At 44.2% G+C, this 12,451-nt stretch overlaps 1 protein-coding gene across 1 annotated transcript in view; it reads right to left on the bottom strand.

Moving 5' to 3' along the window:
- The window catches only part of Cpm (carboxypeptidase M), a 59,957-nt gene that overhangs the window by 24,527 nt on the left and 22,979 nt on the right, over nt 1-12,451 (bottom strand). The window contains exon 3 of the mRNA XM_050165486.1: nt 6,877-6,974. Within this exon, the coding sequence (XP_050021443.1) occupies nt 6,877-6,974 (98 nt within the window). The remainder of the gene's footprint in view (nt 1-6,876; nt 6,975-12,451) is intronic.

Genomic DNA, 12,451 nt, shown 5'->3' with positions numbered 1-12,451 from the left:
GAGGGGACTTCGTGGATTTGGGCATAACAAACCCACATTGCCCACATGAGAGTGCGCAACAGTAATAGGAAAAAGATCCTGGAAGGGACATTTGGAAGGACAAATTTTACTATTTGGTTTGTTTTAATAAATGTGGAACCCTGACCATTGAACTACACATCTTCCAGGCTGTCTCAGTTTATTTTCTACTGTTGTGATAAACTGCATGACCGAAAGCAACTTGGGGAAGAAAGGTTTTAATTCATCTTAGAGCTTGTCGTCCATTATGAAGGAGGCCAGGGCAGGAACCTAGAGGCAAGAACTGAAGCAGAGGCCATGGGTAGTGTTGCTTACTGGCTTGCTTGTTACCACCTGCCCAGGGGTGGCACCATCACAGTGGGCTGGACCCTCCCAAGTCGATCATCAATAACAGAAGCAATGGTATGAAATGTGATGGCATTTTCAAGTCTATACAAACAAACAACCGTGGTAAAAAAAAAAAAATTCATTGCTGTGTACTATGGACACATACGATATAAACTTCAGAAACAAAATAAAACTCTCGTGACTGACCCACCATTAAAAAACAAAAAACAAAAAACCCAGAACTGCAATCCAGTTAAACTTAATGAATATTTACCGAGTATTTATTTCTACAGTAATTATTGCATAGGCCCCGAGGTCAAGGTAACCGGAGCTCGTTCCCTCTCCTCTGTTGCTGGGTTAGCTGAAGGCTTGGCACTGGATTTTTCAGCACAGTGGTGACCTGCTTGGTCCCTCCTCCGAAGAACAAGTAGAGATGGTTTATGAAACAAGAGTTTGTGTATCTATCTCAATATTGTCTATAAAAATTTAAAAGCACAGGCTAGAAAATCGGAACAAAATAGTGAAAGGAACTTGTGGAAGGAATGGGGGTCCCTCCCAATGCTTCTCTCTGAGGCTAAGGACATTAGACATCCTGGTGTCAGGGTGTGGCCGTGGCTTTCAGGCAAGCTTGATTTTAACTGGTTGTCCTTTTCTCCGAAGAAAGCAATTGTAGAATGAAGTGCACACATGTTAAGTGTGCATTAGTTCAGGCGTGTGTGGTAATAGTGGGCAAAGTATTGCCCCTGACATGCCATGCATGCACCTCACTCGGGTGTGTGTGTGCGTGGTAATGGAGGTAAAAGCCCCTCTGACAGTCTCAAGGTGCCAGGAGAGTAGAGACTGGCGAAATCTACATCAAGATTAACATCTGGAAGAAGCCAGTTGGCAGGAAAAACAGGAAGTCCTTGCCCTTCTAGGCTACATGAAAGGAACAGAACAAAACCTACCGTTTGCAGAGGCAACCAGAGATCTTAGTGAGCTCATGCCCAGTCAGTGTTAGCTGCTGCTCTGCCTTGTAAAGATTCGTCAAGAGTTAGAGCTAACTGGTTAGAGCAGCACTCGGAGCCAATGTCACAGAAAAGACACGAGACAATCGCACAGTCACCGAAGACGAGCGAAACACCCACACTTGGGGCTCATCTCAAGTACATCCACCTGAACTTTGCAAGGAGAGACATGAAAATGTACAAAATGAGAATGGGCTTTATAAAAACCTTACTTCCTATGTAGCAACACCCGTCTGCAAATGGCAATTTTAAGTCCCGACTGCAAGCTAGCTCAGCTCAGCATCAGCCGAATTAGCTAGCTCTGAACAGTTCCTAAGATGCACATCAGCAAAACACATTTCACCTGCGTGGGCAAATGCTTGTGTTTTAGTTTCACTTCACTGCTCTGATAAAACACCCTGACAAGAAGCAACTTAGGGAAGAGGGGTTTAGTAGGCTTCCTGATGGGGGATTCCCTCTGTATGCTGTGAATACCATTGGTTAATGAATAAGAAACTGGCTTGGCCTATAGCAAGGTGGAACTTAGTTAGGCAGGGAAAATTAAACTGAATGTGGGTGGGAAGAAGGCAGAGTCAGGGAGAAGCCATGCAGCCCTGCCAGAGACAGATGCTGGTTGGAATCTAGCCTGTAAGCCACAGCCCCGTGGCGATCACACAGATTAATGGAGATGGGTTAATTTAAGATATGAGTTAGGCAGAAAAACACTTAAGCTATTGGCCAAACAGTATTGCAAATAATATGGTTTCTGTGTTATTATTTCGGGGCTCAGCAGCTGGGAACAAAGAAGTGGCCTCACACAATGGCTTACAGTTCCAGGCTACAATCGTTTTTTGGAGAAGACAAAGCAAAGGACCAAGGAGGCCGCCACATCACATCCACAGCCAGGAGCTGAAAGCAGGCATGCGCACACACTTGATTGCTTGTTTGCTTGTGCTTAACTTGGCCCCTCCTCACTCTGTAGCCCTAGCTGGGCTGGAACTCAGAGACCAGAGGTTAAAGGTGTGAGCCACCCTTCCAGTCACTTTTCCATCCTTACATAGTCAAGACTAGGGAATGGTGCCACCCACAGTGGACAAGGTCCGCCCTTATTAACTTAATACAATCCCTAAAGACACGCCCACAGGCTAATTTAATGAACACAATCCTTAAAGACACGCCCACAGGCTAACTTAATGAACACAATCCCTAAAGACACGCCCACAGGCTAACTTTATTAACACAATCCTTAAAGACACGCTCACAGGCTAACTTAATGAACACAATTCTTTTTTTTAAATATTTATTTATTTATTATGTATACGATATTCTATCTGTGTGTATGCCTGAAGGCCAGAAGAAGTCACCAGACCCCATTACAGATGGTTGTGAGCCACCATGTGGTTGCTGGGAATTGAAGTCAGGACCTCTGGAAGAGCAGGCAATGCTCTTAACCTCTGAGCCATCTCGAGCCCATGAACACAATTCTTAAAGGCACACCCACAGGCTAATTTAAAGACACACCCACAGGCTAACTTAATGAACACAATTAAAGACACACCCACAGGCTAACTTAATGAACACAATCCTTAAAGACACGCCCACAGGCTAATTTAATGAACACAATCCCTAAAGACACGCCCACAGGCTAACTTAATGAACACAATTCTTAAAGACACGCCCACAGGCTAATTTAATGAACACAATTCTTAAAGACACGCCCACAGGCTAACTTTATGAACACAATCCTTAAAGACACGCCCACAGGCTAATTTAATGAACACAATCTCTAAAGGCACAACCACGGGCTAACTTTATTAACACAATTCTTAAAGGCATGCCCACAGGCTAACCCAATGAATCCAGTCCTTCACTGAGACTCTCTTTCTAGGTGATTCTAGGTTGTGACAAGTTGACAATTAAAGATAACCATTACACCTTGAATCTTACTTCTAGAATTAAGTAACCGGTGACAAGGGCCATAGTAACACTGTAAGGAAGAACCCCAGAATGTGGGTTCTGCATAGGAGACCATTAAACTGGCCTCTTCTTTAAACCTAGTATCATAAAAAGATTCTTTTTTTAATTTTATTTTTTTAAAAAACAAACTATTTTTTTTCATTTTACATAGCAATCCCTGTTCTCATTCCCTTTCCTCCACCTTCTCCCCCACCCCACCCCCATTCACTCCTCAGAGAAGGTAAAGCACACGGCTTTGGGAAGGTCCAAGACCCTTCCTACTATATCTAGGCTGAGCAAGCTACCCCTCCAAAGAGAATGGGTTCCCAAAAAGCCAGTACAAGTAGTAGGGATAAATCCTGGTGCCACTGCCAGTGGCCTTACAGTCTGTCCCAGCCATACAACTGTCCCCCATATTCAGAGGGTCTAGTTTGGTCTTATGCTGGTTCCTTCCCTCCCCCCTCCCCCCCCAGCCATCTCCCTAGTCCTGAACATTATTATTTTAATGTAAAGTTACACAGTTTTCAAAGAAGGTGTTAAAGAGACAAGGTGGAAATTCATGGGGGGACGGACGGACACAGAAATGGGCCCTGATGCCGCAACTAATCTCAAATACACAGAACCAATTATGAACCACCCCTCCATGTGGTGGTGTCTAGAAGAGAGGAAATGTCCTCAAAAAATCATGTGGTACATTTGTTCTGCCGCGCCGCTCGGTGTATATATACTCCTCCAGGAGTTCACCATGAGGTCCTGAATGACGGGAAACGCTAAAGATCCTGGGGTCAGGACCAACTGCTCAAGATGCTGCTTTTCAGTAGGACTGAAGTCATCAAGAATAGAAAATACTTTCAGTCCCAAAAGTTCTATGAGGGACATGGTGGGGCAGGCTCAGCTTTATGCTCAGAGTCAGTCCTCTGCTGCCTGGTCTCCAGCTCCTGGAGGCATCAGGAGGAGGGCAGAATACACAAGACCTCAATACATCTCTTTAATAGGCCCGCAGAGCCCACAGCCACGAGCCAGGACATAAACGGCATTCACAATACTTCAGACCCCCACTCAGAACACATGAAGGCTTTCTCTGCCATCCCTCCACACCAGGGAGGGCCTGGGTTAGATGGGACACAGTGATGCCCCGAGAGACGATACTGAGTTTATGAAGGCGCACAGAAAAAGGCAAGCATAGCCAGGCAGGCAGGGCAGAGACCAGCAGCCTGTGACCTCTGAATCCCGGGGAAGTCAATGAGTAACTTCCTGGAGTCAATGAGTGCCATCTGTCTCTTATTAAAAAAGGATTCCAGGAGACCTTGATCGATAGACTAGATAGCAAAAAAGAAAAAAAAAAAAAAAGGAAGCTTGGGCCGCTCTGTGTAACAAACAATTTTGGGCAGATTCCCAGCAACATAAAGTCTATTAAAGAAACAGACCATTATGATTAAAAACAAACAAACAAACAAACAAAAAACTAGTTGTATTGTTCTTTACCCATCCCAAGCCAGTTTCCTCTCTTGCAGGCGTGTATTTGCATCCTTTCAGCAGGACGGGTTGGGTGACATGCTTGGCGAGGGTTGGCCATGTGTGTCATAAAGGGAGGAGCCCAGGTCCTAATGGAACCAGAGCTTGAGGAGGTTAAATCAGGTCACAGGGTCCAGGCTTGCTGAGAGCATCCCACCCACCTAGTGCAATGGTTCGGTATCTAGCAGCCTGTGCTTCCTGCCATATGCACAGACTCTGGAACCCCTAAAGGCTAAATATGCCCTTTATATAGGGAACTTTATGTATCCCCTATCAATTTCCTTTACTGCGGCAACTGGGAGCTCCCCTTCCTTCCTCAGTTGTGTGGAGTCCTGGTATACAGAAAACAACAAAAATATCCAAGGTGGAAAAGAGGCAGATATTGTCAACAGTCCTACTGGCCTGGGTGGTTTTCCTCAACTTGATACAAGCTAGGATCACATGGGAAGAGGGAACGTGAGCTGAGCAAATACTTCTTTTTGATTGGCCTGTAGGTTAGTCTGCAGGGCATTTTCTCGAGTGAGGACTGATGTGGGAGGGTCCAGTCCACTGTGCGGGGTGCTAACCTGTAGTGGCATTTCACTTGTATTTTAATAAATAAAGATGCCTGAGGATTAGAAAATCAGTGAAACAGCCCCACTGGTCAGCCTTACAGACCAGGCAGCAATGACACACGCCTTTAATCCCAGTAGCCACATAAACTGCCATAGAAACCAGACGGTAGTGGTGCCAGTCTTTAATCCCAGAACTAGAGAGGAATATAAAATGGGAGGAGTCAGCTCTCAGACACAGTCTCACTCTGAGATTCCAGGAGGAAGGGTCGCAATTTCAGACTGAGGTCAAAGTTAAGAGCCAGTGACTGGCTGCTTTGCTTTTCTGATCCTCAGACAAGATTTAATTATTGGTCTTGGGACATAAGAGAAAGGGAGTTGACTGTGAGCTAGAGAAAAGAGACTGTTGCAGGGCGGTGGTGCATGCAGCTTTAATCCCAGCACTCGGGAGGCAGGGATTAAAGGCAGGAGGATCTCTGTGAGCTTGAGGCCACCCTGGTCTATAAGAGCTAGTTCCAGGACAGGCTCCAAAGCTACAGAGAAACCCTGTCTCATAAAAGAAAGCAGAAAGAAAGAAAGAAAAAAAGAACGAAGGAAGGAAGGAAGGAAGGAAGGAAGGAAGGAAGGAAGGAAGGAAGGAAGGAAGGAAGGAAGAGGCTGCAAGCAGCTTTCCTTCAAGATCTCTGCTTCAGTTCCCGTGCTGAAATCCTGCCCCGACTTCCCTCAATGACCTGGAATAAACCTTTTTTTTCCCCTCCAAGTTGCTTTTGGTCATGGTTTTCATCACTGCAAAAGAAAACACACCAAGGCACCAGTCATTCTTGTAAGAGTGGTAGAAAGGCATTGTGTGGAACAACATAAAAACAGCGTTCGTCTCCTGTAATCTGGAAAAGATGATACTAAGGAGTCTAAGTGTGATCATCGAATGGTGGGCTGGAGGGAACGCTGCGTGCACCTAAGCTTGCTCCCTGAAAGCCTGGAGCGCTGACAGACAGCTTCAAACACCATGCTCGTGGGCTGGAGGAACAGCTCAGGGATGAATTAGTTGCCTAGAAAGCATGAGACCTGGTTTAAATCCCCAGCACCATAAATGAATAAAGATTAAAATCAAAAATTAAAACTAGAAATGCCAGATGCCGTGCATCTGGATGGCGATTGGTGTCTTCTTATTGCTTGGAGTTCAAGTGCAGCAGAACTCTGTGCTGAGTTCCTAAATGTAGACAGGAGATGGGCAATCAACCCAGACAGGAGCTGAGGGACAGGGCTGGAGGCAGCTCTGAGAGTCCCGATGCAAACATCTCCGGTTACTCTCTCAGGGGACCAAATGCACAGCCACACTGTCTGATGCTGCAAGAACTGGCTCCCTCAGTTTCCTCACAGGCCTCCCTCCCAGAGAAGACCTCTCGGGCCCTTGCTGCTCGAGTACGACGCATGGTACTTGTCCAGGTTTCTTGTCAGTGTTGACACAGACCACGAGAAACCTGAGGGGAAGTTTCTTGCAGATATTCACACCAGGTACATACCTCATCCCCATGCATATTAGCCACATATTTGAATTCTGGAATGCCAACTCTGTGTTCCTTTGGAGACTGCCCCACAACGAGAACCCACAGGTTTCTACCTTCAGAGAGAAGGAGAGAAAAATAAGTTATCTTGTAAAATGACAAATGAACTCTGAAAAAATGAGAAGGGAAGTGCTTCTCCCCTCTGGCGACTTTACAATTTCATGGTGACTTATGTTCATGTGACGAGCGTTTCCATGCTTCAGATGTTCATTAGTCACCGCCAGAATGAAAAGAAACTCAACTTATTAGAAGCATTTATTATTGTAGAATGTAATTTAAAAGAGCAGTATATTAGGTTACATTGATCTTCCTTTCCAAGCGTTTATAGACTGCGTTCTGGGATCCTAGTGCCTTGTAGCAATAGCCTTGCTAAAACACACAATTATACTGGGAAGTCACAGTTGATGGTTGACTGGAAGAGCGCCATAACTTATCAGAAAAGAAAGTAAAGACAGAGGAGCAGTGAAACTTGTAATTCAGGAGGGAGAATTTTTTTTTTTAAATAAGAAAAGTCTTGTATTCAAGTGCTGATGTGGCCTTGGCTGTACCTTCTGTGTTGTCATTGGTTTTTTCAGTGGTGGAGAATTCAGCTGAACTCTGCACACCACCAAGGCATGTGCTTTGCCCGTTGAGGTACATTTCACCCTCTCCTTGTTTTTGTAAAAGTTCTATTTATTTTTATTTTATATATATTTGAGTGTTTGCTTGTATACACACTGCATGCATGTATGTATGTATACTTCTTATATGCATATACATTGCATGTACGTATACCTCATGTGTGCATGCATGCATGTATTCCTCTTCTTTTTTTTTTTTTTTTAAGATAGGGTTTCTCTGTAGCTTTGAAGCTTGTCCTGGAAGTAGCTCTTGTAGAGACCAGGCTGGCCTTGAATTCACAAAGATCTGCCTGCCTCTGCCTCTGGAATTCTGGGATTAAAGGAGTGTGCCACCACTGCCTGGCACATGTATTCCTCTTGTATGGTGTTGGATTCCCTGAAACTGGAGTTGCAGATAGTTGTGAGCTGCTGTGTGGGAGCTAGGAGTTGAATCCAGGTCCTCTGGAAGAGCAGCCAGTGTTCTTAACTATTGAGCCATCTCTTTAGCCTTTCTCTTTGGTGTTTTTGAGCTCAGTCTGACCTTAAACTCCCAAGTCTTCTATGTAGGTCTCTCAAGTGCCAAGATGACAGGCATGCTTTGCCATGCCTGGCCTTGGCTGTGCCTTTGAGTCTATTGAGGTCTGTCAAGTAAGCCAGAAACCACAGCCCAACCGAACAATGCCAAGGAAAGCTTGCAAGTCCCATTTCGACCACAGACTGATATTTAGGCAAGCAAGGGCAGAAGCAAGATCACCGAGGCTGTGCGTGTGGCAGGCATAGCTGGTGCTCTGTGTTATGTAATATTAAATGCTTTCTTGTCATGAACCACTGAGTTAGACTGCCAATCAAACTTTACAAATGAGAAGCTATTATACAAACTGCTATGATCACACAGCCAGTAGAGATGATGACTTGACTCCCAGAGTGAAGAACTGAATCCTGGCCATTTGGACTTCAATTCTAGTACTTCTCCAAGCAACAAAAAGACTCCTCTTTAAGGGGATAAATTTCCAAGCTTACCAGCAAAATTAATTAATTACAAAATTAAGAAGTCAAGCCAGGCATGGGGGTGCATACCTGTAATCCCAGCACTCAGAGACTGATGTAGGAGGACTGCCATGAGTTCAAGGCCAGCCTGAGCTACATAAGCAAGTACCAGGCCAACCATGGTCATATAGCAAAAAGCACTGCCTTAACCTGCTTTCCTACCAATAAACCCAGATTAAGAAGTCTCTTTTTGATTTTTGAGACAGGGTTTCTCCGTAGCTTTTGGTTTCTGTCCTGGAACTAGCTTTTGTAGACTAGGCTGGCCTCGAACTCACAGAGATTTGCCTGCCTCTGGCTCCCAGTGCTGGGATTAAAGGCGTGCGCCACCACCGCCCGGCAAGAAGTCTCTTTTGATTTTAAAATAGTCTAGCTCTTTTAATACAGATAAAATAACATGTAAAGTGCTACATATTTATGCAAAATGCATAAACATATATATATACACAACTCATGTATCTATGATAACCGCGATATATGCAGAATTTAAGAGCCTAGGAAGGGAGTTAAACAGCAACAAGTGAGCTGACACTGAGCCGGTGTCTGCAGATTTTCACAGCTAGTTCCTTCAGGCAGCCACACCTAGGCCTGAGGAATGCTCATTGTCCTGAGGGACTAAGGGGAAGCACGTACCGGACTCACAGTTTTCAGGATTTACTCGTAATTAATTGGAATAAAACCTTGAGGGAAGTCTGCCATGACAGGGCAATGCTTTAAACTCAGTAAAACTGCAATTCTTAGAAAATACCTAGAATGTGGTTTAGTTGATTAACAGTTCCCACGCCATGCAGAGTTCTCTTTATCCATCCATCCATTCGTTCACCGACTTAGCGAGGCCACTATATCAAGCCATCTATTTACCCTAATTCAGGGTGAACAAATAAGTCAGGCTGTACACCATTTGTTTTCACAAGGGTGCCAGGAATTGAGTCCAGTGTGCCAAGTCCTTGTTCTTCCACTGAGTTATACTTGCAGCCCTAAATTTCTGACTTAGTGAAGAAAAGCAATAAAGGAACATAATTACAGCAGTGTGGTTTGTATAACATTAGAGACCCGTGTAGGGGCTGCTGTGTGTGTAGAATGAAAGAAGCAAAGGCAAACACACTCTATAGGGCTTAGCGCAGGATGCTTCTGAACACAATTCTAGAGAATGGCTCTGGGTTTGCCCTGTGGAGAAGAACAAACCCATCCCATCTTTTCTCCACCTGAAACGAGTTAACTAGAACTTCTCCATTCCCACTGTTGCCAACTCTCTGGTTATCTGGAACTTCAATCCTACAAAGTTGACATTTCTATAGGAAACAAAGTTGTTATTTATTACTTATTTGGTGAGGGTGCTGTTAATCATAGTTCTTCGACTTTGTTCTGAGAAATGCTTCTAGGTAATCACAGATTTGTATTGAGCAGTAAGGGGAAAATTCGGTACCATCTCAACAACATATTTGTCGGCTGTTTGTTCATCTCTGGCTTGTTACAAACACAATAGTGAACAACGACAAAAGTCTCATTCTTGAAATGGACACCCAATATTATTTGGTACAAAGGAAAGGAAATCAAATCAATCAAATGTAGAGAAAAAAATACTTCAGTGGGAAACTCAATCCCACTTTTGGTGTGGATGACCTCTAAGTGAACTGCAAGATAAGAAACTGACCTTGAGTGACTTCAGTGGCTCCAAGTCTGAGAACTAAGAGTGAGGGAGCAATCAGTCACCTGGAGAATGCATAAGAATGAGGTCCCTCTTTTTTTTTTTTTTTTTTAAAGAGCACCAGATTTTTTTTTTAATCATAAGGAAATCAGAAGGTGCAAAAGGAATAAGGAAAATTAACCCTGTAGAGGCATTACAGACAGCCACAAGATAAGTTTGAACACAATGGGGCCTCAGGGTCAAATTGATATTATGAATACTTTGAGCCTACTGGTTATCCGGGAAAAGAACTGGGTCCAATAAAAGGTTATCTGGGCAGGGTACCCTGTTTCTATACCCTAGCAAAAAGATATCTAAAGTAGGAATTTCAGAAAAAAGCACTACAAGAAACAAAAAACAAGGTCTAGGGTGGGAAGGTGGGTGAGATCCCTCTTAAAGGGCTTCAACTACCCTCTCTCCCAACACTGGGCCCTCTAGGGTAGACTCAAGTAAGCAAACAAAAGACAAACCCCTTGCTTTTAACCATATAGTTGCCAAAGTAAATAAGAAAGTTTTTCCCCCTAGTAAGGTTGGAAATACTTTATTTCCCAGTTCTAGAAAATAACAGGGGTACGCAAGAGATCTGAGTTAGCAGGGAAGAATAGTTTCACGAGTAAAAAAATGTGCTTGCCGTGTAATCCTGACCTGGTGGAAGGAAAGAAACAACTCTTTCTCCTTACCACCGAGGACATGAAACATGGATTCAAATGTCTCAGTATCTGATTTACTAACTTGGGTTTGACAGAAATTCTGGGCTTGTGACATGGGTGCTCAGCTGGATTTGTATGGAGAATCAGGAAAAGATTTTCTATTTTGGGGGGGGGGGGCTAAGAAGTTAGAGCTAATGGCTAAACAGTGTTTTCTTTTCTTTTTTTTTGGTTTTTCAAGACAGGGTTTCTCTGTGGCTTTGGAGCCTGTCCTGGCACTAGCTCTGTAGACCAAGCTGGTCTTGAACTCACAGAGATCCGCCTGCCTCTGTCTCCCGAGTGCTGGGATTAAAGGCGTGCGCCACCATCGCTCGGCGCTAAACAGTGTTTTAATGAATATAATTTCTGTGTGATTATTTCGGGCTTAAGCTAGCTGGGCGGCTGGGTCAAACAAGCAGCCCCTCCCTACAACTGGGGGCAGGGATTCTCTGTGAAACAATCCTGGTTGTCCTGGAACTCACTCTGTAGACCAGGCTGGCCTAGAACTCACAGAAATCTGCCTCTGCTTCCTGAATGCTGGGATTAAAGGTGTGTGCCACCAATGCCTGGTGGATCAGGAAAATATTTACAGTTTAGAAACAGTCATTGAAACACAGAAGTTGGGCCAGGTGGTGGTGGCACACACCTTTAATCCCAGCACTTGGGAGGCGTAGGTGGGTGAATCTCTGTGAGTTCAAGGCCAGCCTGGCCTACAGAGCAAGTTCTAGGGCAGGCTCTAAAGCTACTGAGAAACCCTGTCTTGAAAAACCAAAAAGAAGTTGAGATGGGAGATTGTTCAGTGAGTAGAAGTGCCTGCCACTAACCTGATGACCTGAGTTTAGTCCCCAGAACCCACAATGGAAGGACAGAACCGAGTCCTAACAGTTACCTTCTGACTTCCGCATGGATTTCAGGACACATGTGTGTCTATGCATATTGTAGGAAGTCACTTGTTTGTTTCCTGGCTGCCCAGACTCCCCCACAAAAAGTCACACAGAAACTATATTATTTAAATCACTGCTTGGCCTATTGGCTCTAACTTCTTATTGGTTAGCTCTTACATCTTAATTTAACCCATTTCTATTAATCTCTGTATTGCCACGTGGCTGTGACTTACAGGTAAGGTTCAGCATGTCTGTCTCTGGAGGGGCTACATGGCTTCTCTTTACTCTGCCTTCTTTCTCCCAGCATTTAGTTTAGTTTTCCCTGTCTAGTTCTACTCTGCTCTATCAACAGGCCAAGACAGTTTTTTTTATTCATTAACCAATAAAAGCAACACATACATAGAAAGGACTTCCCATACCACATGCACACACAGATCACATATACATGTGTACACATAATAACAATGAATAGCTTTTAGATTTATTTATTTATGTGTATGGTGTGTTTGGCCTGCATGTATTATGCATTATGTGTATGCCTGGAGGTCAGAAGAGGATGTCAGCTAAAACAGTGACCTGCATATGCTGGTGTAATAATGGCATAAATGTTATACAGGGGTAACCAACAACTTA

Source organism: Alexandromys fortis, unplaced genomic scaffold, assembly GCF_014885135.2.
Source record: "Alexandromys fortis isolate MF-2015 unplaced genomic scaffold, M_Fortis_MF-2015_v1.1 scaffold_154, whole genome shotgun sequence".
NCBI classification, from domain to species: domain Eukaryota; kingdom Metazoa; phylum Chordata; class Mammalia; order Rodentia; family Cricetidae; genus Alexandromys; species Alexandromys fortis.
The sequence above is the reverse complement of the archived record's forward strand: the minus strand, read 5'-3'. Positions and strand labels throughout refer to the sequence as shown.